The 27,081-nt window shown below is 46.7% G+C and overlaps 2 protein-coding genes across 2 annotated transcripts in view; both read left to right on the forward strand.

The window, feature by feature from the left end:
* LOC123757281 (peroxisomal acyl-coenzyme A oxidase 3) overlaps window positions 1-26,830 on the forward strand; it is a 249,864-nt gene extending 223,034 nt beyond the window's left edge. The window contains exons 8-9 of the mRNA XM_045740829.2: window positions 1,576-1,730; window positions 24,790-26,830. Coding sequence (XP_045596785.2) covers window positions 1,576-1,730; window positions 24,790-24,894 — 260 coding nt within the window. The 3' untranslated portion in view covers window positions 24,895-26,830. The remainder of the gene's footprint in view (window positions 1-1,575; window positions 1,731-24,789) is intronic.
* LOC138364288 (uncharacterized) lies at window positions 17,101-20,676 on the forward strand. The gene is made up of 2 exons (XM_069323867.1): window positions 17,101-19,074; window positions 19,307-20,676. Exons 1-2 carry the CDS (start codon window positions 18,495-18,497, stop codon window positions 19,411-19,413), a joined length of 687 nt encoding a protein of 228 aa, XP_069179968.1. The 5' UTR covers window positions 17,101-18,494; the 3' UTR covers window positions 19,414-20,676.
* Window positions 26,831-27,081: the final 251 nt, after the last annotated feature.

Genomic DNA, 27,081 nt, shown 5'->3' on the forward strand with positions numbered 1-27,081 from the left:
AATTAAAACCTCTCTTAACCTTTTATCTTATATACCTGCATTTGGGTGAGGTGATATGTTACAACAGTTTTGGATGAGGTGAAAACAAACTTTCAGCACAAGACAGAACACGAAACAATGGGTATAATATTGGGTAAGTTAAAGGGAAGAATGGAAGTAACTGCAAAGGTCCTATTGGCCCATATTTCTTGATGCTTCTATATTGGTGCGGAGTCTTGTAGTGGGTAGAATATAGTTGTGCATTAATTGGCTGTTGATTGCTGGTGTTGACTTCTTGATGTGTAGTGCCTCGCAGATATCAAGCCGCCTGCTATCGCTGTATCTATCGATGATTTCTGTGTTTTTTGTTCAGACTTCTCTTGTGATGGTCTGGTTGTGGGAAGAGATTATATGTTCCTTAATATAGCCCTGTTGCTTATGCATCGTTAATCGCCTGAAAAGGGATGTCAACAACAGCTTCTCCAATGGTTTCGTTGAAGACATCATAAGAAGGAAGGTGAAATGCCATGCAACCTCTGAAGAGACAACTAACACAACACCTATACCCCCTATTAGACTATTTTACAGGAACTTCTTTTCCACAGCTCATAAAACGAAGGAAAGGGACCTGAAAGATATTGTTAATAGGAACGTCATCTCTACAGACAAAAATCAGAAGATACAATTGACGATTTACTATAAAACCAAAAAAACGGCCAACCTACTCATGAGAAACTCCATCTCCAGACACAAAGCAGAACGCTTTAAAAGAGACCAATGTCGTCTATGCCTTCAAATGCCCACTTGGAGTCTGTAAGCCTCAAAGAACTCAGTATATAAGCAAAACAACAACATCTCTTTCCAGGCGATTAACGATGCATAAGCAACAGGGCTCCATTAAGGAACATATAATCTCTTCCCACAACCAGACCATCACCAAAGAAGTCTTAACAAAAACCACAGAAATCATCGATAGATACAGCGATAGCAGGCGGCTTGATATCTGCGAGGCACTACACATTAAGAAGTCGACACCAGCAATCAACAGCCAATTAATGCACAACTATATTCTACCCACTTCAAGACTCCGCACCAATATAGAAGCATCAAGAAATATGGGCCAATAGGCCCTTTGCAGTTACTTCCATTCTTCCCTTTAACTTACAAAATATTGTACCCATTGTTTCGTGTTCTGTCTTGTGTTGAAAGTTTGTTTTCACCTCATCCAAAACTGTTGTAACATATCACCTCACCCAAATGCAGGTATACAATCAAAGCTGTTTAAACTCTGTTTAGTGTTTGCAGGTTATAGTTGTGTGTGTGTAAACTAAAGTCTTTGAAAATGTAATAAGTTATTACGAAAAGCGTTCAAGTGTCGCGTCAAACTAGAAATAAAAATGAATTTTGGAGAATTGATTTTTCAATTACCGTCAACAGTGAAAAGAAATATAACAAATATTGAGAAAATTCGTGTTAGAATTATTAATCTTACTTTTTCGGTCATATTTAATAATATATGTCTACAGGAAAGACTGCTACCAAAATATACTAATATATATAATAGATATATATTTAATTTATTATGACATTCTACAGGAGGCCTTATTCAAGAAGGAAATTTCATCTCGAGGGTTCATCTGCACATAAGGCGTCTGTGTGCTGACCTGCTTCCTGATGCTGTGGCGCTTGTAGATGCCTTTGGACCACCAGACTTCATCTTACGCTCAGCACTTGGAAATGCTGATGGAAAGGTAACAATACAGAGTATTGCAGTTGCATCTCTCTGTTAATGAGTAATGTGGCCAAATACAAAAGGGCCAGGGCTTGTCACTGTCTATATCAGTAACAAAACTATGAATAACCATGGAAGTTAACATACAACTCTCAGATTACATTTGATTTGGTTTATATGCTTTTTTGTCTGTAAATTGTTATTTACTGCATGAGATTTCTCTCAACATAGTCACACTTTATGCATCCTCAAAATCTAGAAAATTCTTGATAATTTGTAAGGCTTCTGGAAAAATTGCATGCGATCAAAAGAAAGTTTCTAGATTTCATGTATTTTCAAGTTGGGTATAAAAGGATCTGAGGTTTGTTCAGTCCTACCACATGATGTGGATCTGTTCCAACCATGTGCATTTCTGGGTTAAGCGCCTTGTGTTTTCCTGAAGCTATCTTGCTGAGAGTCTCCCAAACGACTAGATCACATCAGCCATGGAGTTCATTTTAGCCTACCAGGCACCTGTGCTAGCCTGCTTCCCCCCCCCTCATAGATTCACAGGAAGCAGGTGACACACTATCACGTTACTGGGAAAGACACCCCAGTGTCTTTCCCAATGGGGTCTTAATGGGAAAGTCAGTGAACCAATACAGACCACTGCTGGGTTCAAAAGAGATTAAACCATCACAATTCACCAAATGAACTCCCCCAACATTGTGAACGAACAATTTTAAATCTCTCAAGACTAATGTATGCTCATTTGCTCCACCCCTCGCACTTCTTTGGGGAGGGAGGGGGGTCGGCAGGGCTCACTCTCCACTGGTTTGAGCAGTCATTTCCTCCTCTGATGCAGCATGTGCAACATATCTGTAGTGGGGCTTCTGAGTCATCAGTAAGCCACGGCTGGACCCAGTGCTTTTCAACCAAATGTCACTTTGGAATTCATCCTGTGTGGTTTTGTTTGGTATATTTCTGGTGTAATGTGGACCTGGTCTTTTAAAGTGCTTAGAACTGCATGTGCTCAGGGTTACCTTCCCAGAGTTCTCAGAGTTCTCCTCTCTGGTGTGTTCGGGAGTTTGCTCTCTTAGAGGGAACTCTCTTAGAGTTCTCTTTAAGAGTTCCTCTTAGAGAGAACTGTAGAGAATTCGATCTCCTGCTTAGGGTTGCCCTAGCCTTGGATGAGTCAGGGGTTTCGTTGCCCCTCTGTCTTGACCTGGATCAGGCGCAAGTGTTGGCTGGTGGGGTGTACTGGTGGCTCGCATGGTTGTTCATATGGTATGCTGAGGTCGTCCTTCACTTAGTTTACCCTTTAGGCCCTGGAAATCCCCTACAGGTTCAATGTGGTCAAAGGTTATTCCCTCCAATCCCATTCTCGCCTTGCATGAATCTAAGGGCCCACATGACGATGATCATTATTTCTGCCTCCACCATGCCACCTGCTGGATGGCATGGTGGGTTTTGTGCTCCCCATGGGGCTCTCTTATCTGACCCTCCAGATGAAGTTCATGAGTATTAGACGGCTACCACTTTATGGGTTCATTTTGCTCGTCTACAGCAGTCTAGGTTTTGTGCTTGGTTGGATGCTTGGAGCTGGCTTGCCTTCTGTTTTGGGAGATGGAATTGGAGGCGTTGGTGAACTCCACCTTGGCTCCGTCTGCACCTCCTCTTGCTTCCCCTTCGGCTGAGATTTGGCCTGTGTCATCCCTCTTCCCCTACTTATAGCCCCAAAGTGTGTGAGGTTTTCTGGGTCAGGGTAGGGTTTAGCTTGGAATGTGGCTTGGCTGTATTCAGAGGTGGCTTTATCTGATTCAGGCTGTTGATCCGGCTGGTCCCGCCGAGGATTTTGGGTTTTCCTTCCGGCCATCCATTTCTTCTGAAACCTCTCCCTTAGACTCCATTTTTCTTATTCCAGAGGGTGGGTATGGATGATGGCTCTACCCTGGTGCCTTCCTGGTTGGTTTCCAGGGTGTGGGTGAAGTCACATAGGGGCCCGTGGGATCCCTTGAACCCCAAGTAGATCTTTGTCCTTTTAGACAAGGGCCTTTTGCTCCAGAGGGAGGGTTTTTCATATCCCAGAAATCCAAGGAAACAAGCCAAGAGGCTAGTTTCTGTGGACCTCTGGGACCCTTCTTGGCTTGTCTGCTTCCTTTTGGGTGGGGTGTTTCTCTTGCCATTATCAGGTCTTTTTCCCATTTGGGCTCCCATGTGTTTGTACTCTTGGCTTGGGTCATTGTGGCTCATTGTCGTGTCTTGGCTCACTTCGACAGCTGTCTGGTATTGACTCCCAGCCAGTCTCCGTGTCTGCTGGTCGGGGTTCGAGTTTGTCCTGGGTTGCCAGGCTTGGTTCCTTCTGGACAGCTAGTAGTACTATTGGTTCCATTGCAGGTTCAGATTTGGATGCCTGGAGTTGGCTTGCCTTCTGTTTGCCAAATGGCTTGCCATTTGATGCATCACGTTAGTGTGATCTCTGTGTGTAATAGTGTATTGGTTGTTAGGGCTTGTTAGGGGTGTCAATTGGCTTCGCCTTCCATCTGGCAGCCTTGCCCTGGCTGCTGCTGCTCCACTGTTTGTGGGAGTTGGGTTGGCTCTGGGTGCCTTGGTAATTGCTCTGGCACTTGTGCAGGTCTTGCACTTTGCTCTCCCACCTTGTGGGCTCCGCTAGCACTGCACTTGTTCAGGGCAGTCCCCACTGGCTGCTTCGTTACCAGCTTCTTCTTGGGGTTTTGGAGTTTTCCTTCCCGGGTAACTTCCTCCTACCTGTGTGGCTCGTGTTTGCAGTTGTTTGGCTTATGCTGCAGGGGGTGGATCCCTAAGCTCTGTGTTCCAGCTCCTATGGGGTTTTACCTAGGGGTTCCTTGTTTGCACCGGTGAGGTGGGGGGTTAAGCGGTTTGCTTTGGTCACTGCCTCCTTGGGGTTGGTCGTTGTTTGGAGCTCTTCTGCCAGGCTCTCAAGGTTTGGCTGCCCACACTGTACATGTCCTGTCGGGGTCCATTGTCCCTGTGGTCAGTTTTGGCCCAGTTGCTTCCAGTTTCATGGGCTGGCCCTTCTGGACCTCTTCATGTAGTTTTTCCAAGCCATTCGGACACCAAGCCTTAGACTTCTTTGTATTAGTGTGATTTTGGTTCTTTCTTTTTGTTCGGCTCCATTCCCTTTTGTGAGCCTCTTGCGAGGGTGTGCTTGGTTGATCTGGTCAGGGAGCAGGTTCTGTACCTTTCCCCTCGAGCCAGCAGTGTCTCCTGTTCCTGGCTGGGATGGAGTCTACCTCAGGAGTGTTCTCCCGGTTCCCTGGTGGTCGGATCAGCTTTGGTTTAGGTGCTTCTTGGTTCTGAATCCAGCAGATGCGTGGAAATTTGAACTTTGCTGTGATCGTTTACATGCTGGGTCAAGTTTGGTTGCAAACTTGGTTGCAAACTTCTGGGTCATCCCTTCTGCTTCTCTCACGACTGCTGGGTTTGTCCGGGGGCCTTGCGTTGGCTGCTGCGTTGCTGGCTTCCTCTTCTGGCATTTTGGAGTTCAGTGCCTTGGTATCTTCCAGAGCCCTGCCTCGATGTGTTCATGGACGCGTCGTCTCTTGACTGGGGCTTTGTCACCAGTGTTCACCAGGCCGCCCAGGGGCGGTGGGGTCCGTCCTTCCATCGGGCCCACAGTACGGTGCGGGAGTTCGCGGTAGTGTGGATGTCGCTTTGGAGGATTCGGGTCGCTCGCAGATCAATGATCAGGCTCCATTCGGACTGCTTCCCAGTGGTTCATTGCCTGAACCAAGGGGCTTGATGCGGTCCTTGGTTCTTTATTAGGGCTGGTCACTTCGGGTGACTCGTCTGCTGAATTCTCGAGGTTTGGCTCTCCTAGCGGTTCACGTTCAAGGGGTGTCCACTGTTCTGGTGGATGGTTTCCGTTCATTACCCTTTCCATGGAATGGATGGTCGACGCTGACTTATTCAGTTGACTCTGCCGGACGTACAGGCTTCTAAAGGTGGACCTCTTTGTGTCGGCGTGGACGAGGCATCTCCCGGTATATGTGGCACCCTTTCCCGACTGTGGGGCCATCTGGGTCGATGCTTTTCTGCAGGACTGGTCAAGGCGGGGTTCCCTGTACCTCTTTCCACCCCCCCCCCCCCCCCCCGGTTCAACTGTTGCTCCAGGTTCTAGCTCGCTGGGAGACTTACCAGGGAAAGGTAGTTCTATTGGCCCCTTGGTGGCTGGCCCAGCCTTGGTTTCAGGCGCTGCTTGCTCAGTGATCAGATCCAGGGGTTTTCCCGCGGCCCTGCCTCTTTCAGCAGATGGTCCGGTTCGTTACGTGGCTGGTTCGATCTTTTCCTTGAGCCTTCGCGTCTGGTATTTTTATCAGGTGGCATTGGTAATGGTGTCCCACTTGCATGCTTTGTCTCAGCAGCAGTAAGAAGCTTTTTGTCGGTCCTTCCATTTCTTTTTATCTCTTCGTTGGTTTACTTCACTTTCTGGTAAGGTTGTCTTGTCCTTTCTCTCGTGGGTGTTTCAAGACCGTCATCTTATGCCGAATACTGTCGCCTCGTATTATGCGGCACTGGCGGAGGCGCTGCAGCTTGCTTTCGGCATCGATATCACTTCTGTGCCATTTCGCAAGCTGTCTCGGGCGTTGTTTCACCTCTGGCCTGTTCATGCACCACCTGAGCCATCCTGGTCATTGGACAGGGTGCTCTCTTATCTCTCATCCCCTCGGTTTGTAGTGACCCCTTCTGTTAAAAATTGCTTCTCCAAGGCTCTTTTTCCTGTTGCCATTGGCCTTTGGGGGTCGGGTTCGGGAAGTTCATGCTCTCCTTCTGTGCAGAGATTTCTGCTTTTATGGCTCTGGTAATAGGTTTGTTTGTCTGTAACTGTCTTCTTCTTTTCTGACGAAGGATGAAATGGCTGCTTTCTGGAGGGGTCCTTGGGGATGATTGGTTGGTTAGGCCAGGGCAAGCTGGGGGTTAGTGTTATGTCCGGTTGCAGCTCTCGGCCGTTATTTGCGCGCCATGGCTTTTGTGTCCAAGAACGTGCTTTGGGTTGATGCAGTTTCCCTTCTTCCCTCTTCCAGGATTTGGGTCTCCCAGGTTGTCCGTAGGGTTATTCAGTCTAGATAGCCTGCGGTCTATCCCCGTGCACACGACGTTCGTAAGTTTGCTGCTCTTGCTGCCGACTTCGGTAACATGTCTTGGGCTGACATTCGGGCGCAGGGTTTTTGGCGGTCTAACAGGGTTCTGGCTGCACGCTACCTGGTCAATATTCCTGAGCCTATTCAAGCCTGTGTCGCTTTGGGTTAGCAGTTGCAGCCAGTTGTCTCGACTTCGCATTGAGGAGCGAGTGCCGACGGCTTCCCGAGTACATCCCTTTTCTTTCTGTCTTTTGGTAAGTAGCTCCAGGGAGTCAAAGGGCTCCCCCAGAAAACCAGTGTTGGATGTAATGAAACGCCATTTTCTAGATGAGACCTGGATTCTCCCCGACAACCCTCCCTCCCTCCGGTCGGCGTTTTTTTCATGTTTTTTTTTTTACATCCAGCCTCAGAACTGGGGTGTGGGTAGCCGGCATGAGGGGTCTGGGGCTTCCCCTTTCCTCTCCTGGAAAAGGCGGAGCTGCGCAAATGGTGGGGCGGCACGAAGTGATGTCATGCTCGTTTGCTCATTTGTCTTTGGGGAGTTCTGTCTACTTGTTTGACTTTCAATAGTAGTTTCAACCAGAATAGGGGTTTGTTTTGGGATGCATACCTTTCTAGGTGCCTGACCCAGTCGGTGGCAGACATAGAATTCTCCAAATCACGTGTGCACTTCTATATGCCATTGCCCCTCGTGCCTCTTTGAAGGGGCCAGTGGTCCCCTGTAGGCCTAAGAACTCTATTCACACTGACTCATGCCAAAGTCTAATACAGAGGAACCTTGGTTAACGAATTTAATCCGTTCCCGCACCGAACTTGTCATGTGAAACACTTGTCTTGCGAAACGAATTTCCCCATTTAAAATAATGGAAAAACAATTAATCCATTCCACCCCAATAAACATCACTATGACATTTTATAATGTAATTATAATACATGTAATTATTATTGTTACGTCCCTACTGGGACGCAACCGGGTTCTTCTCTGATGGTGGTAGAGTTTGGGTATCCAGCCCCAAGTTAGTAGAGGCTTTCAACGGGTTTATTCCATAACGCAAGTTAAAACAATGGGGAGGTACACAAATACACAAGTATTCTAATGTATATGTATATTCCTTTATATATATATATATATATATATATATATATATATATATATATATATATATATTTATATTTATATTCCCACCACCATATGTAAAAAGTCACACACGGGAATTATTACTACACAATTATATACAGCTTCGTCTTCCTCCGAAGACACTTGACACTCGGCGATGCTCAATCTGGGTAGCCTTTCCTGGTCTCCTCCGTAGCCCAGAACCCACGATGAATCCACCCTGGCCACAGGCCAGCTAAACTACAATCCCACAAGGTGCCTCGTTGTGATGGCCTACAACCACAGTCCAGCCTGAAGCTGGCAGGTACTAGTCAGATTCGCTGTCAGGCCACTCCACGACTAATACTAGGGTTGCGAGCCCTAGGCAGGAGCCTCGTGTGACTCGCTGGTCACCCTCCTCGGTCGTCACCTCAGTGGATGGTCTCTTCCACCAGCCAGCCCCAGACACGGAGAATCCCATTACTGCCACTCCTCAGGCAGGCAATCACACACTCAGCAGAGTTCGTCCAGGGGTGGCTCACAGCTTCTACAAAGCAGACTGGTGAAGAGACCTCGGCTGCCTTTGGTAGACTGATTCCACGTAACTCCCAACCGTCCTAGGTTGACTCTGAAAGTAGATACGTCATCAGTACTGGGGATACTACTTGGGACCACTAGGAAACTTCACTTACTAGCTTAGACAGAAACGTCCACCTATTTGCTCCATAGATGGCGTTCACTGTCTAAGCGCCACCTCACCAGAGGTCAGCAGCGGCTACGTCACGAGCTGACTAGGACAGGAATCTAGCCTGTCCAGCTGGCATATTCTCGGCACAACTAGATGGCGTCGTCCATTTGGAGGGGGTTTCGGAAGCAGACTCACAGATGGCGTTGTCGTCACTGCTCCGTACTCCGACAAACGACTCGGGTCCGTAACAATTATAAATGTTTTATTTTACTGTTTTCAATTGTACTTAACCTTATGAAGAGTTGTTGCTAGCTTCAGGGAGACGATGGAGAGGTGGGAGGAGAAGAGAGGATATGGTGTGGAAGGAGAAACCACAAAAAAAGCACAAATAAATGCAGAGGGATGTTTATCCTGCGCGATAACACAACAATACTGTTGTCGGAGGCGTCCAAGAATTTGCGAGAATCGGCAATTTGCGAGAACTCTAGGAAGCACTATGTGGTTTACTCGTTACCCGAGTGAAAGTTACTTCTGCTTGTTAACCGAGCGGAAGCTCGTCAAGCGAGACAGATTTTCTGCGAGTGGTTCGCTTGTTACATGAAATGCTCATAGATGGGGCTGCTCATCACCTGAGGTTCCTCTGTATATGTCCATATCATCCCACATAGCTCCGGAAAGCCCCCGGGGTCTCACCCAGAAAATGGCATTTCATTACATTCAAAGCTGTTTTTCTGGGGGGAGCCCTGTCGGCTCCCTGGAGCTATCCCAGGCTGATAGGCTAATGTCAGACTTTGGCATCAGTCATGTGTATGGACTTCTTAGGCCTACCGGGACCACGGCCAGAACCGGGCCCCCTTGGAGAGGCAAGGGGAGCAATGGCCTATAGAAGCCCCCGTGTGGTTGGAAGCATTCTATGTCTGCCATCGACCGGAACAGGCACCCAGAAAGGTAAGCGCCTCAAAACAAACCCCTATTCTGGTTAAAATTGCTACCAAAAGCCGAACTAGTGGATAGAACTCCCCAACAGAAAACAAGCAAACTAGTGTCACGTCACACACCGCCGCGCCGCTGTCTGCGCAGCTCACCTCTCCCCGGGAGGGGAAAGGGGGAGCCCCAAACCCTCCACGCCGGCTACCCACACCTCAGTTCTTGAGGCTGATGCTATAGGCGAAGGTCGTGTGCTCTGGCTCCGGTGTCGCTACAGCACTATGCTTTGTGTGTGGTGTTTGTTTTTGTGGGTGCGAGAGCCAGGAGTTATCTTCAGTACTCGGGCTGCATGCGCCTAGAGCTGCCTTCCCTAGGTGCCCTGTAAGTACCGCCCTTAGGGGCACCTTCCACAGGCTCCTCGGGGTCTGCCTCTGCTGGTCCGTTTTACCTTTCGGTTTTTCGGCCGCCTGTTGGGCTCTTGGGTGTTCTGTTCTCCCTTGTTACCGGCAGGTAAGAGGCAGTTTGCACTGGTGGGGGTGCAGGGTGCTGCACAGCTTGTATTCCCGACATAGCGGCCGGCTCTGTTCCTTGGGGTTCGCTGTCCTCTTGCGAGGTTTTGTTTTTCTTTTTGTTTTTTGCCTGGTGGGGGTTTCTGTCGTTTTATTCCGTTTGTTTATGCCCTTCCACTGTTCTCCTCGGTGGCGCCCCCTGCTAGGTCCCCGTGAGTGTACACGTCCCTGGGGTACAGCTATAGAAGTTCGCTTGGTAGTTTTGGGCGCCGGTTAGCAGCGCCCGGCCTGGGACTACCTGAGCGCGAGTCCTCTTAAAGTAAATGCTCAGGACCCTGGGAATCCCCTAGGGGGCGCGTGGGTTCGATGGATGTGACCCCGGAGTCCCCACTCGCTGTGTGCGAGTTTGAGGGTTGCTTGGTCCCCTTGTTTCAGGGTGACCCTCATTGTTTTTGCCTCTGCCACGCTGCCTGTTGGGTCGGTGATACTTTCGACCCTGAGTCCTGTGAGTGTTGCTGCTTGCTTGTGACTCAATTTACCCAATCCTCTGATGATTCTCTTCGGGTACAGGCGGCGCATGCGTTGCTGTCTAGGTTTCGTCTGTTGCAACGTGCTCGGTTGGTTGCCCATCCGGATGCCCGGGGCTGCCCCGCTTTGCTTTTCGAGACCTGGACTTGGGGGTGGGGCCGCTTCGATCCTGGTTCAGTCCGCACCTCCTCGTCCTTCCCCTTCTGTTCGTTCTGGGCCCTCCCCCCTGCTTCCGGCCCCGAAGCGTCTGAGGGTTTCGGGGTCAGAGGAGGGGTTACTTGATCTCGAGACTCTGGCAGCTTCGGGGGGTACCACTTCCGGGGGGGCGGCAGAGGCATTCGAGTCTTGTCTCCCGGCCGAAGCTTCTGGGTCTGACCAGTGGGCCCCCTTCCTCCAGCTTTTCCGGCTGCTCCGTCCTTGTCTTGCAGGGTTGGGGCTCGGCGAGAGGACTCGGTCTCGGGTCCTCTGGTGAAGGACTTCGAGGCTGGGGGAGGGGCTGACTTAGGGGCCTTGGGCCCCCTGGACCCCACCTGGGTTTTTCTTCCCTCTGAGCGAGGCTTATTGTTACAAGGAGTGGGGTTTTCTTTTCCCCTCTTCTGCGTACGATACGAGTTGGATTTGGGGTCGGCCCCTCCCCGGGTTCGGTTCCGTGTTCCTCTGGGTACGTCAGTTCCGTCCTTCCGGAGGTTTTCGGCTTATCGCATCCAACCTGGTGTGGTGCGAGCGGCTTTTGCAGCTTAACTCCTGCATGACCCGGATTATGCATCAGAAATGGATCCGTCCGAGTTCAGGTTTGGGACTTCGTTCCCTTTCTGGCTCCGTTACGAGGTTCCGGAGTCTTCCTGGCTAGCAGACTGCCCCTTGTTTGTTCTGGATTCCTGGCATTCCTTCTTTCGTTTCCGCACGCTGGAGTGGCAGGAAACTTCCACGGTGCTTCAGATTTTTCTGGGGGTCGAGCTTGAGTACCTGAATGAGTGCTTGTTTGCCCCTGCCCTTCCCTGCGATGTGGGTGTTATTCAGCTCCATGTGCAGGTTCCCATCCTTTTGGCGCTGCTTGTTGCGGAGGACTTGCGCGCCCGGGGCCTTTTGGCTTCGGCCTTGCGGTTTTTTCCCTCCTAGAGCTGTCCTCGGATTGGCTCGTGGAGGATGTGAGGATGCTTGGGTCTGTCCTGGGGACCGGCACCTTGTCCTCTGCTGCGCGTTCGTCGGCTGCCTCGTTGAAGCTGTTCACGCTGATTTTGTGGGATGCAGTTTCCCTGTTTTATGCTTCCTGTCTCACATGTCGGCAGACGGTGCTGGGTTCCTCCGTGGAATCTGCTTGGGCTCTGGCTCTTAGACGTTCTTCACCTTTTTGTCCTCTTCTGTTTGAGGACAAACAGGCCATGGCGCAGTTTATTCAGGCTGCGTCGGAGGCTTGTCGTCCGATGTCGGACTTGTTGGTTTTCTGGGGGTCCCGGGGTGGGTCTTCCCGGAAGGGTCATGCCAGGGCTCGGGGTTCCTCACGTCGTGGTAGGCCTCTGGTGTCAGGTTCGGGTTCAGCTCCTACTCCGGACCTGCGGTGTTCGCTCTGTGCGGGGTTCGGGGTCTAGTAAGGGTCGCCGGCCCTTTCGCGGTTTGCCCCATTGACCGGGCGATGGGGGGGCGGCTTGCACTATTCGCCCGCACCTGGTCCCACGATTCTTGGGCCTTTCGGGTCGTGTCTCGCGGCCTACGGTGGCGTTGGGTGGCCCCTGCCCCTTTGGGGGGGTCGGGGCTGGCAGGGCAGGTTTCTTCCCCTGTGTTCTGTCGAGTCGTCTTGGAGTGGGTACACTTGGGCGTCGTCGAAACGACGTCGTCCCTCAGATGGGTTTCCCGTCTATTTCCGGTTCCGAAACGGGACTGCGCGGACCTGTGGTTCATTCTGGACTTGTCCCGTCTGAACCCCTGGGTTCATTGCCCCTCCTTTCGGATGACTACGCTGTCTCAGGTTCGGCTCCTCTTGGAGCCGGGCGATTGGATGGTGTCCCTGGACCTCCGGGACGCTTGTTGGCATGTCCTGATTCATCCACGGTTCAGGGACTGGCTCGGTTTTGTTCTGGGGCATCTGAGTTACCGCTTTCGTTGTCTCCCGTTCGGGTTGAACCTGGCACCTCTCGTGTTCACGTGCCTTACACGGGTTGTGGTGGCTCGTTTGTGTCACCTAGGTGTTTGGGTGTTGGCCTACCTCGACGACTGGCTGGTTTGGGCTCCCAGTCGATCAGCTTGCTTGCTAGCCAGGGATTTGGTTCTTTCCCAGCTCGTCTGGTTACCTGGTTGATACCTGGTTGATGGGGTTCTGGGAGTTCTTCTACTCCCCAAGCCCGGCCCGAGGCCAGGCTTAACTTGTGAGAGTTTGGTCCACCAGGCTGTTGCTTGGAGCGGCCCGCAGGGCCACGTACCCACCACAGCCCGGTTGGTCCGGCACTCCTTGGAGGAATAAATCTAGTTTCCTCTTGAAAATGTCCACGGTTGTTCCGGCAATATTTCTTATGCTTGCTGGGAGCACGTTGAACAACCGCGGACCTCTGATGTTTATACAGTGTTCTCTGATTGTGCCTATGGCACCTCTGCTCTTCACTGGTTCTATTCTACATTTTCTTCCATATCGTTCACTCCAGTACGTTGTTATTTTACTGTGTAGATTTGGTACTTGGCCCTCCAGTATGTTCCAGGTGTATATTATTTGATATCTCTCTCGTCTTCTTTCTAGTGAGTACATTTGGAGGGCTTTGAGATGATCCCAATAATTTAGGTGCTTTATTGCGTCTATGCGTGCCGTATATGTTCTCTGTATTCCCTCTATTTCAGCAATCTCTCCTGCTCTGAAGGGGGAAGTGAGAACTGAGTAGTACTCAAGACAGGACAACATAAGTGACTTGAAGAGTACAACCATTGTGATGGGATTCCTGGATTTGAAAGTTCTCGTAATCCATTCTATCATTTTTCTGGCTGTCGCAATATTTGCTTGGTTATGCTCCTTAAACGTTAGGTCGTCAGACATTATTATTCCCAAATCCTTTACATGCTGTTTTCCTACTATGGGTACATTTGATTGTGTTTTGTACTCTGTATTATGTTTAAGGTCCTCATTTTTTACCGTACCTGAGTACCTGGAATTTATCACTGTTAAACATCATGTTATTTTCTGATGCCCAGTCGAAAACTTTATTAATATCAGCTTGAAGTTTTTCAATGTCCTCAGCCGAAGTAATTTTCATACTGATTTTTGTGTCATCTGCAAAGGATGATACGAAGCTGTAACTTGTATTTTTGTCTATATCCGATATGAGAATAAGGAAAAGCAGCGGTGCAAGGACTGTACCCTGAGGTACAGAGCTTTTCACTGCACTTGGACTAGATTTTATATGGTTGACCGTTACTCACTGAGTTCTGTTTGACAGAAAACTGAGTATCCAGCGTCCTACTTTACCGGTTATTCCCATTGACTTCATTTCGTGTGCTATCATGCCATGGTCACATTTATCGAAAGCCTTTGCGAAGTCCGTGTATATCACATCAGCATTCTGTTTTTCTTCTAATGCCTCAGTGACTTTGTCGTAGTGCTCAAGTAGCTGTGATAGGCACGATCTTCCCGCTCGAAATCCATGTTGGCCTGGGTTGTGAAGGTCATTGGTCTCCATGAAATTGGTGACCTGACTCCTAATCACTCTCTCAAATACTTTTATGATGTGCGATGTTAGTGCAACTGGTCGCCGGGTTTGGGTTCTTGGTGAACTGGAAGAAGTCCCATCTGGTTCCCTCTCAGGTTCGGACTTGGCTGGGTCTTGTTTGGGACTCTCGAACCGCCTCCTTGTCTCTCCCTCCGGAGTCTCTCCTGCGGCAGCTGTCCCGCCTTCGTCTGTTTCTGGTGGGCCCTCGGGTCACCCGGCGGTTGCTCGAAGGGCTGTGCGGGAGCCTGAACATCGCGATGGTGGTCTACCCGCCGGGTCAGGTTTGGCTTCGTCGGCTGTTCTGGTTCCTTCGGGGCCCCCCCTTCCGCCTCTCTCGGGATCGCAGAGTTCGACCCCCGGGGGCCTTGCGTCAGTTGCTGCGTCACCGGCTTCCTCTTTGGGTTTTTCGGGGTTCAGTGCTTTGGCGCCTACCCGAGCCCTCGCTCGATGTGTACACGGATGCGCCGTATCTCGGCTGGGGTTTTGTGACCAGTGCTCACTAGGCCGGCCAGGGGCGTTGGGATCCGTTGGGATTCTGGTGGCCCACAGATCGACGATTTGGCTTCATTTGGACTGCTCTCCAATGGTTCATTGCCTGAACCGCGGGGGTTCAATGCGGTCCTTGTCTCTTTGGGGTTGGTCGCTTCGGGTGACTCGTCTACTGAGTTCTTGGGGTTTGGCTCTCCTGGCGGTTCACGTACAGGGCGTGTCCAACGTCTTGGCCGACGCCCTGTCTCGCTTTGTTCCCCTCTCCACGGAGTGGACGGTCGACGACGAGTCCTTCCATTGGCTTTGCCAGACGTTCGAGCACCCCGAGGTGGACCTCTTCACGTCGGCGTGGTCGCGGCGTCTTCCCGTTTATGCGGCGCCCTTCCCTGATCGCGAGGCTGTCGAGGTCGACGCCTTTCGGCTAGACTGGTCGAGGTGGGGGTTCCTGTACCTCTTTCCCCCAGTTCTGCTGTTGCTCCAGGTCCTGACTCCCTTAGACTTACCAGGGGAGAGTTGTCCTTCTGGCCTCTTGGTGGCCGGCCCAGCCTTGGTTTCAGGCGCTGGTTGCTTGGTGTCCGAACTCGAGGGTTTTCCCGCGGCTCCGCCTCTTTCAGCAGATCGGGCCGGTACGTCACGTGGCTAGTTCGATCTTCTCCTCGAGTCTTCACATATGGGTTTTTTTACTAGTCTATCATCATCTCTATGGTGATCAGGTGGCCTCCTTGTTGGTGTCCCACCTGAGGGCTTCTTTTCGGCGGCAGTATGAAGTTTCCTGGCGGTCTTTCTGTTTCTTTTTGCGTCTTTGTCGTGTTAATTCCTTGTCTGTTTGGGTGGTCTTGTCCTTCCTCTCGTGGTTGTTTCAGGACCGTCATATTAAGCCTAACACTGTCGCCTCCTGTCGTGCGGCGCTGGCGGAGCCGCTTCAGCTTGCCTTCGGTATCGATGTTATGTCTGCCCCGTTCGTAAGCTGTCTCGTGCATTGTTTCACCTCTGGCCTACTCATGCGCCGCCTGAGCCGTCCTGGTCTTTGGACAGAGTGCTCGCTTTCCTTTCGTCTCCTCGTTTCGTTGTGGCCCCTTCGGTCCAGGATTTTTTTCCAAGGCACTTTTCTTGTTGGCTTTGGCCTCTGGGGGTCGGGTAGGGGAGCTTCATGCTCTCCTCCGGTGCAGGGGTTTCTGCTCTTTTGGTCGTGGTGATTGTTTTGTTCGCTTGCAGCCGTCTCCTTCTTTTCTGGCGAAGAATGAGACTGCTGCGTTCCGGAGGGGTCCATGGGTGGTTGATGCTTGGTTGGTCAGGCCGGGGGTGCATTATGTTTTGTGTCCGGTTGCGGCGCTTCGCCGTTATTTGTGCGCCACGGCTTCTGTGTCCGGGGACGTGCTGTGGGTTGGTCCGGTTTCCCTTCTTCCCTGTTCGCGGGTTCGGGTCTCCCAGGTCGTCCGCAGGGTTATTAAGTCCAGCCAGCCTGCAGTCTATCCCCGTGCCCATATGACGTTCGTAAGTTCACGGCTCTTGCTGCCGTCTTTGGGAATATGTCTTGGTCTGATATTCGGGCGCGGGGATTTTGGCGTTCGAACAGGGTCCTGGCTGCTCGTTACCTTGTGAATGTCCCTGGGCCCAGTCGGGCCTGTGTCGGCAGTTGCAGCCAGTTGTCTCGGCTTCGAGTTGAGGAATGAGCGATGACTGCCTCCCGGGTAAGTCCCTCTTTTTCCGTCTGTGGGTAGTTAGCTCCGTGGAACCGACAGCACTCCCCCCAGAAAACCAGCATTGAATGTAATGAAACGCCATTTTCTGGGTGAGTCCCGGAGGCTCCCCGGCATCCCTTCTCTCTTGTCTTTCCACCTAACTGAGAGTATTTGATCACTTTTTCTTAGCTGGCTGTCACCAACTTCAAGTTTATTGTCAAACACTGGCATTTCCCTTCTTCTTGGCTTTACTGTGCCAACCAATCCAACTCTATTTTCAATCAAGAACCTAGCTAGCATGGGACTTGTATAGTAGTTATCCGAGTATAAAATGTGGCCCTTGTTCATCCATGATGCCATCAGTGACTTCACCACACTACCTGAGAAACCATGTTGGTCATTACCGGGAATGTCTATATCGCTAGCAGAATACAGAATCATGTGTAACATGTATCATGTTTCACAGTCATAAAGAACAAAGAATTTCATTCCAAATCTGTTGTGTTTGGTGGGAATATACTGCTTGAAGGCAACACGTCCTTTGAAAAGCACAAGGGAATCATCAATCACCAGCTTCTGTGCTGGAACGTAGAAATCTCTGTACTTTCCAATCACATCATTCATAATGTGCCTGACTCTCCAAAGTCTATCATCCTCTGTCCAGTCTTCATTACTTGCAAAATGCAGACACCTGAGGAGTATCTGAAACCTGTCTCGGGACATATATTTCCCGAACAAAGGTGATGGAACAGTCTGGTCTTTGCTCCAATAATCTGTGATATCGTGTTTTACACAATGTTTCATCAACATATATAGTGCCAAAAATACATACATTTCACCTACAGTTGTGTTTTTCCAACGCTTCAATCATGAATATTCTGTTATCTCTTTTCCAATGAGATGAGCCACATGAAGGTTCGTTTGGTGTACAATATATTCCATGAGCGGCTCATCATAAAATGCTGTAAAATAATCTATTTCACACATGTCCTCACCAGTATCAGGGAAAATGTCTGTATTCCCAATGTCTTTATTGTCAGAGGCAGGAATTAGAGGAATAAAATCGTCACCATCACTCCACACAAGTACACCTGGTGTCCTGCGAGACGAAACAGCAACACCACGGCGAGGAATCATTGCACACCGTGGACAAGGAGCTGAAGCCCATCTTCGCAAAGTACGAGTGCTACATGAACGTGGAGTAAAATCACGTGAACATGTGGAGTGATGGTTCCTCATGTGGTGTCATGTGGCGGCGCTTGGCTAGGCGAGACGCTGCTGACGCGGCAAAATCTCGCTTGGTAACACCACTGGCACTAGTGACAGGCGTGGTAATACTATGCTCTGAATCCACTTCACTAAAACCAGAAAAAGAGTCACCTTCCTCTGACTTGTCACCCAAAATATCCTCATACTCCAAATAAGTACAAGAACTGTGTGGTCATGGGTGAACTGGAGCAGATACTGGGCGAGGCAGCACTGGTGAGCATGTAGGCCTCACCATGGGAGCAGGCTGTATCTCAAATTCACTGTCTGTGCTACTATCATCAGTCAATTGTGTGTAGTCCTTATCAATGACCAAAACATCAATACTGTATCTTGCAAGGTAGCACATGAACTGTGTGATCTGGCACAAAGTGGGATAGAGTGAGGGCGAGGAGGCATGAGTGAGATGCTAGGCCTAGCCATTGTGGAACCAGCATGTTCACACTCGTCGTCGATCGTATCCACTTCTGAGGGCTGTGTGTAGTCGTGATCAATGTCGGAGTCATCAATATGGCGGCGGGAACGCTGACGGTGGTACTGGCTCCGCCACAGCTGCTGAAATTTCGTGCTTAATTTCGTCTCCACTCAACGTTGCATGGCCTAACTGCTGCCTAGCACGAGTTAAGTGCATGGAGACTTAATATGACATAACTCACAGTGAACCTCAACAGAAATCAACCAAAATTAACCAATTTTCACCTTTCTACGACCCTTCTGCCAAGTGTTCCCAATACGCTAGTCATCCCTACTATAATTCACCAAGTATCTACCTTTAGAAACGCTACCAAGAATCTATTCGTCGAAAACATGCCCAAACATAACAACAAGCAAGGTAGGGGTGCCTCTCGCTCTGGTTCCATTACTCCTAGAGTTCTGAATGAAACACTGGCAACGCCGCAACCCTCGCCGATGTTTGTAAACACAGCATCTGCTCCCTCTCCTCACTCCCCCCCTTCAACTCACCTCGGATCTCTAGCTTTAGAATTCACTCAATCTATGGCTCCCTGTTTAAACTTCAAACCTCTCCGAAGTAATCCATGGCTCCAGAAACTGCACAACCTTGTGAAAATGCAATCAGAAGCTATTTTGGCCCTCCAAGACACAGTCGCCCGACAACAACATACCATAGACTGCCTCCTTAAATCGTCGATGAACAACAACCAAGAAATTCTCAACGTACAAACTGTTGCAAATGTTGCAATGGATGAAATACGTAAGATTCAGGCTGAAGAAACCCTCACAGCTCAAAGTGACCTCCTTAAAAAGCTGGAAAAACAGATCAATCTCCTTCAGACTCACCAGGCGGCTTCCAAAGATGACCAAGAGCAACAACAACTTCATGACTCCCTGATAATTAGCTCTACTGATCTACCTGCTGAACAACAAGGTGAGGATTGCTGTAACATAGCCAACACCCTAATTAATTCAAAGATCAGTGTCAATGTTCAAATCAAATCGGCTATTAGGATAGATAAAAACAATCCCCGTAACAGGAGAATGCTCATCAAACTTGCAAATCCCTCTGAGAAGTTTGACCTCATGCAAACAGCTGCTCAGCAAAAAACCAACCTCTATATAAATGAGTGTCTTACTAAGCAGCGTGGATCCCTCCTCTACAGGCTGCGCCAAATACGCAAACAAAACCTTGGTCTTATCAAGCAGTGCTACACAAGGAATGGTACGATTATTGCGAAGAAAGAAGCTACAGGAAAAAGATATGAAATAAAATGTGACCAACAACTCCTGGCCTTCTTAAGTGATTGTGGTATATCTGAAAACCTGAACCCGACCAATGCCAGTACTTAAAATAACTCTTTCAGTGCCTGAGCCTAACCTAACTTTGTCTAAGGTGCTGTCTCTGCCTTACCATTTACCTGATGTTCTCCTATTCATATAATTTCCTAATTAATCCATCAAGTCTCCATGCACTTATTCAAGCATCTACCTCAGTTTCATTGTAAAATTTTACTCTTAAATCTAATCTTACCCTAATTCCATTTATATTTTAAATTTAAATTTATTTGTATTGATCTATGTCATTTATTGAAATCAATTATTGATCTCATTTTTGTTCTTTTAATTAAGTTCCTACTAATTATAAGTTAAAACTAAGCTTAATAAAATTTATTTTCTTTAAGATTATTTTACTTTACAATTATCATTTGTCAAATTTTTTTATATATTCATCTTGACAGTCTCTAATGATTTTTTGTTCTCTCCGCCAAACTTGTGCATCCTCCATGGCTATCTAGTGACCTTAATTCCACCTCTAATTGTTTCAATTCCTTGTTTGCTTGCATTTATTGTTGTGTCCTGCCATAATTATTCTCTAATTTAGCAGACTCAATACTTTGTAAGCTCTTATTGTATTGTTATATTATTATATTGTGCTTTGCTATAATTACTTCCTATTTTTACAGCAGATTTGTTTTTCATCTGTTCATGTAATTGCTTATCTTATTGTATTGTGACATTCTTTTCTATATTGACATATATTTTCTGTCTATTGTTACTTACAGTGTACCTGAGAGTACCTGTAAGCAATCTACCTCTTTTTTAATTTTTGCTCAATTTTTTTGTATTGCTTAGTCCTGTTTATATTTTTGTTTTGTATATCTATATCTTGTGTTTTGTATAGTCCATGTTTATATGTTTTTTCTTTAATCTCATTCATTACCTAGGTTTCCTAGCCTAGCCATACTCCCTTACTCCATTGTACCCCTGTAAGCCCCTTTTGTGTTTGTTTGGTACAGTATTGTGTACTTTTATTTCTTTTTGTTTTTCTTGTTTTTCCGGCAATCAGCTTTTTTTTATGCAGTCAAGTATAGACCCAGAACTTAACCTCTTATCCACTATCTATGACAATAATCACTTTAATGATCTAAATTGCAGATATTTTGCAGCACATGATGTAAACAATGTATTAACTCATAGTCACAATATCTCTGTAATCAATTTGAACGTTAGATCCCTAGGCAAACACTTCAATGATGTTAGTGCCTTGATTGAAGCTATTGACAACAATTTCTCTTTTATTATACTTACTGAAACATGGTTGAAAGATGATACTACTCAACTCTTTAACATGCCTAACTACTCAGCAATCCACAACTGTCGTCAACTTCAGAGAGGTGGTGGCACTGCTCTTTACTACCACCAAGAACTAACATGCTTAAAAGAAATTAGAACTAGAGACTGCTATGGGGAGTATATCTTCGCCAGCTTCAGAGTCAAGGGTGCCGAGTCTATCCTGTCTGTGGGTGCAGTTTATAGAATTCCTAACACTGATGTGTCCGAATTCAACTCAAACCTTAGAAATCTAATACTTGATAACAGACTGAACAAAAACCACCTAATTATCGCAGGGGACTTTAATATTGACCTCTGCGAGCCAGAACACCCTACTGCTGTTAGCTTCCTCAACTGTATGAATTCCTGCTTCCTCATACCCTTAATCACTAGACCTACTAGAATCACTGATAGCACTGCCACGACTCTAGATCACATCTGGACAAATATAACCTCTCCGCTTACTTCAGGTATAATCACCGATAGCACTACAGACCATTACCCCACATTTCTCTTAACTAACATTAGCAAACCACCTCTAGAAACAAGGGAGTTAAGCTTTAGGCTGCACAATGAAACTGCTATAAACAATTTTATAACTGCTGCTGATAATGTCAACTGGGAGTCCGAGTTAGGTAACATAGGGGACATCAACCTAGCAGTGCAATCTTTTCTACAAACAACTCTTAGCCTTTATAATACCCACTGTCCTATGCTTACAAAACAAGTCACAACCAAAAGGCTTAACAATCCCTGGCTTACAAAGGGAATACTTAAATCTATTAATAAAAAACATGACCTTGAGAAAAAGTATAGGTTAGGGATTATCTCCAAAGAATTCTCAAAGAATTACTCATTATTGCTATCTAAGATAATTAGACGAGCCAAAACTAAGTACTACGAAGATAAATTTACCCAAATAAAGAGCAACATTAAACAAACATGGAGAACAATTTCACAAATATTGGGATCAAAGAAGTCTTTAAATAACAAACCGACTCTCCTGTCTAATAACGATGGTCAGCTTTCAGCCTCTGATTCTGCTATTGAGTTCAATAGGTTCTTCTCTTCCATTGGTTCATCCCTTGCTAATGATATTCCATCTTCCAGTACTGACATTAAGGACTATCTTACAGGGAACTATCCCCAGTCTCTGTATCTAAAGCCTATTAATTCCATTGACGTCAATGAGATAATCCTTTCCCTTAAAACCAAGTCTGGTGCCCTTGAGGAGATACCAACTTTAATCTACAAAAAAGCTTCCAGATCTTTAGCCCCTGCTATTGCTTTGCTCTTCAACAAGTCACTTGAACTCCAAACCTTTCCAGATATTCTAAAAAAAGCGAGAGTAACGCCTGTCCACAAATGTGGTGATCTCACAGATGTTAACAACTACAGACCTATATCAATCCTGCCAAACTTGTCAAAAATTTTTGAAAAACTAATCTATAAGCAGCTTTACTCATATCTAGCCAAACTCAATATACTTAGCCCTTGCCAATATGGCTTCAGGCCCAAAAAAAGCACTAACGATGCACTTATTAGTATGCTTAACTCGATTCATACAGCTCTTGATAAAAATGAGTTCCCTGTTGGGTTATTTGTGGACCTACGTAAAGCTTTCAATACTGTCAACCACCAAAACCTTCTTCTTAAATTACATCATTATGGTGTCAGAGGACACTCCCTACAATACCTCAAATCCTACCTTACTGACAGGCTCCAATGTGTTTCTGTGAATAATACAATTTCTCCCACCCTACCCATCAACATTGGTGTTCCCCAGGGCAGCATACTTGGCCCTCTCCTCTTTCTCATCTACATTAATGACCTTCCAAATGCCTCCCAACACCTCAAACCAATCCTATTTGCTGACGACACAACCTTCATTTACTCCAGTCCTGATCCCCTTGCTCTAAATGCCACAGTAAATACTGAGCTAAATAAAGTCCATCTGTGGCTAACTGCCAACAAACTCACCCTTAACATTGACAAAACTTTCTATATTCTGTTTGGCAATAAATCCTCTAATCAAATAAATCTCAAAATAAACAATACCCAAATTTGTAACAAATTAGATGGCAAATTCCTTGGCATTCTCATTGACCACAAGCTGAATTTCCAGGGACACATTCTAAACATCTAAAAAAGTTTCAAAAACTGTGGGCATTCTTTCTAAGATCAGATATTATGTACCACGCCCTGCCCTGGTGACTATTACTCCCTTATCTATCCATAGCTCAACTATGGTATTTGTGCTTGGGGCTCTACTACCCAAAATCATTTACGTCCTCTAATTACTCAACACAAAGCTGCTATTAGGACAATATCCAATTCTGGCCCCAGACATCACTCGGTACCCCTATTCAAATCCCTGAATATGTTAGACATTAAGTCACTGCACATTCTCTCATGTGTACTATACATATACAAAACGCTAAATTGTAATGCCAATCCTGATCTCAAAAGCTTCATAGAAGGTTGTCACAGAACCCATGAGCACCACACCAGAAATAAATACAGTTTTGATATTCCTAGAGTACGACTTAATCAAACCAGAAATGCTCTACAAATCAAGGGGCCCAGAATGTGGAATGACCTTCCCAACCATGTTAAAGACAGTACCTCTCTCAACCAATTTAAGATAAAAACTAAACACTACCTAATAAATTCCCTGTAACCTACCTCACTCCTCTATTGTCAACCCATGTCCTTAATTTTCTTTTTTTTTAATCAACACTGTTTGTCAACCTATTGTATTTGTGCTGCTTTTTCAGTCATGTTCCCCCTTTTTCTTATCTTTATTTGTATTTGTTCTCAACACTTTTTATTCTTTATGCTCAATTAGTATTAAGTTCTAGATATTAATGTTTTTCTTGCCCGAAACGCATTGCGTAATAGTGGCTTTAGGCATTGTATGTACTAGCTCTATCTATATATCAATCCATTAATGTAACATCACTTGTATGTATATACCTTACCTGAATAAACATCTGAATCTGAATCTGAATCTGAATATCAGATTCATCACCATCCGGGAACAAATTCTTATTAATTTCATCCTCGGTCAGAGGTTGCGATGAACGCCTCGTTGAGCGTGGTTGATCTTTGGAACTTGATGCACTCGCCATGGTGTCCGCCGGGTAACTGGGGCCTGTACATAGTGGCGGCCTACGCTAGATATTTTTCCCAGGTGGCGTTTGTTTATGGTCGAGTGCGGCTCGCCGATGACTGCCCCTATCCCACGCGGGGCGTTTAAATTATAGCGCTAGACACGAAAACAACTATTGATGTATTGCGCGGTACCGGTTTTCTTAGTCAAATCATCTATATATGTATTACGCGGTCTAAGGGTTAATGTTACTGGGCCTAAGCACTCGTGTTGCTTTGGGCTGTGTATATTGGCCAGGTGTCTCCTCTTTGTCTTGATCCTAGGGTGCTCCCTTATCCCTGATAAGTGCCTATGTTTTCTTCTTCTCCGTGGGTAGTTAGCTTCAGGAGCCTCAAGGGGCTTCCCCCAGAAAAGTAGTATTGAATATAATGAAATGCCAACTTCTGAGTGAGTCCTGGTGGCTCCCTGACCCTCCTCACTCCCTCCAGGTCATCAGGGTATCTGTCACATCTAACACACAACTGTGGGTGGAGAGGCCAGTTGACCATGAGCTTCCCCCACCCTCCCCCAAAAATTAATGAGGGATGTGGGATGAACGAGCTTGCATAAGTTCTTGGTTCTCTATGCTGTAGTTTCTGTTGGAGCCAGCAGTGGTTTGTCTCTCTGACTTTCTGGGTGCCTTTCCCGTTTGTGGCATCAATAAATAAAAGTTACTTGTCTCCCCTCTCAGAGGGGGGACAGGTTCTGGTGCTGGTTCCCAGTAGACCAATAGATCTCCACGGCTGATGCAACCTAGTAGATGGTACATGAATGTGGAAGTAGCTTAAGGGAGCCACTGGGGCTCACCCAGAAATTGGCTTTTTATTACATTTAATATTTGTTTTATGTTACTGAAATGTGTGTAATTTTGTCTCCTTACAGGTTTACGACCATCTGAAGACAACAATGTTCACCGCCCCAGGAGCTGCAACACGATCCAAGCACTGGCAAGAGATGAGCTACAAAACTCCAGCTTCCAAGCTTTAACCCTCAAACCGCTAGGGGCCCAAATGGCATTCACACCCACAGGCACAACAACAACAAAAAATCCAAAAAATTCTTTCGTCTTATAGAAGTGTTCATTTTTGTTCCCTGATCACGGAAAAAATAAAAAAAAAATCGTAGGTGGCATATTTTAGCCGCAATAGGGTAGGGAAGTGTGGCAAAAAAGAGGCATTGGCAGAGCCTTCGCCAGACGAGGTCTACTCCGCCCGAGCTGTCAGACGGCAGTTGCCACAAATATATTATTACCTAATTATTTCAATGTCTCTGATTGATTTCTTTTTAGTTTTTTTGCAGTAATATTATTCCATACAGTGAATTGTGGTATATTTATATTATAAAATGTGTGAACCATCGCTGTACTCAAAATTATGGTGTGCATATTTGTGATTCAATTATTATGTTCATAAAACAATAAACAAATAGTTTTGCTGTTGTTACACTATATACACAGGTTATATATAAGTATCTGCATGTTTTGTACACCCATACGAATTACTAAGTTGGTCTTGTGAGTCAAAAAGCAACAAGGTGTGACCGCCAAACACCAGCGAGCCACTCACTGCCACTCCCTCCCTCAACACCACCTCACTCACCCTCATTCACCTCCCACAATACTGTTTCTGTATTTATTCACTATACACAAACGTTATATACGTATTTACATGTTTTGTTCACCATAACTGTACATCTAAGCTTGGTGAGTAAAGACACTAAGACGTAGCTACTCACACAGTCAGCTGATCGGCGGCCGCCCTCAAGGCCAGACGCACTAATATTTGTCATCCAACAATATTGTTTGTGGTGTTATTACGCTATATACACACATTATATATAAGTATCTACCTGTTTTATTCACCATACCTGTACAAATAAGCTGGTATGGTGCCCAAAGACCATAGTGGCCATCAGTAAACACCATGCCAAGTCGTGCAGACGACGCTCCTCCCTCACCAAAATGGTGGCTCCCAACCTACTCCTCTCGCTGTTATCTCACACTATACACACGTTATATATAAGTATCTACATTTGTGTTCACCATAGCAAACCACTAAGCTGGTATGGTGAGTGAAGTCAATAAATGGTGGCCACACACGGTCAGAAAATGACGCCACAACCCTCCCTCCCACAGCATTACTCCTCCCTCCATGGAGCACAGCGCTAAATATCACCACAATCCTGCTATTATCAGAATCCGGGTCAGTTTTATCACAGTCAGGGGCCTTCAGTAATACTATCACTGCTAAATAATAGCATTATCATTTATATTATGGTATTTGTAGACGATGCTTTGGTCACAAGCTGAACAGTGGTGCTGTGAGCTCGTGCTGCGTGCGCCAGGCTTGGTGGCTTGCTCAATACTGACGCTGTAACACCCAAGAATGTTGGCCTGGATTTTTTTTCTTGGTGGCATCTGGCAACTATCAGTCGTGGCTGTACTATAGCTGCCCCTATCCCAGGCGGGGCGTTTAAATTATAGCGCTAGACACGAAATCATATATAAATGATGTGCGCGGTTTCGGTTTTGATATCATTTATATATGATATGCGCAGTTTGAGGGTTAAGGGAGCTTAAATTAGGGCTTATTTAAATGAGTCAGAACTTAGCCCTGTCGTATTTAAGAAAATATGAAGTAAAGTGTAGTCTGTTCATTGAATTTTGTAACTAGATCATCAAGATTGTAACTAGCTTAGATTAATGAATTGTGGGGTTCAGTCCTTGAGCCCATTATGTGCCTCTGTAACCCTTTCCACTACTACCCACAGTACAGGTATGGGGTGCAAAATATATGAACTAAACTAAACTTATGATGATAATATTACTTTACCAGTTTTACCATATTCTTAGAATAATGTAGCTTGCCATATGATAAGAAAGACACTGTTAATCCTTAATAAATATGGTCTCAATATCCATGGATATCTAGACTGTTTATCCCTTTTTTATTTACTATACTGAATTCAATTTATTTTGCAAAGTTTTTGCACGAAAATCAGTGTTCCAATTATATAAATGTTATTTTTAAACTTAATCCACAATTATGTTTAAAACTTCTGTGCCGCAGATCTGGAAGCGTATCTGCAAGATAGCAGGTAAGTTCGTTCCCAATGTCTCGCCGATCCTTCACCTCTGTGGTGCTCTTGTGGCGGACCCATTGCAGGTCGCAACCG

This window comes from Procambarus clarkii, chromosome 13, assembly GCF_040958095.1.
Source record: "Procambarus clarkii isolate CNS0578487 chromosome 13, FALCON_Pclarkii_2.0, whole genome shotgun sequence".
NCBI classification, from domain to species: domain Eukaryota; kingdom Metazoa; phylum Arthropoda; class Malacostraca; order Decapoda; family Cambaridae; genus Procambarus; species Procambarus clarkii.

Coding starts and splice junctions, on each gene's coding strand:
- LOC138364288 (XM_069323867.1), top strand. CDS start 18,495: ATGCCCAAACATAACAACAAGCAAGGTAGGGGTGCCTCTCGCTCTGGT. Junction 19,075..19,306: donor TCTACCTGCTGAACAACAAG/GTGAGGATTGCT, acceptor CCTCCTCTACAG/GCTGCGCCAAATACGCAAAC.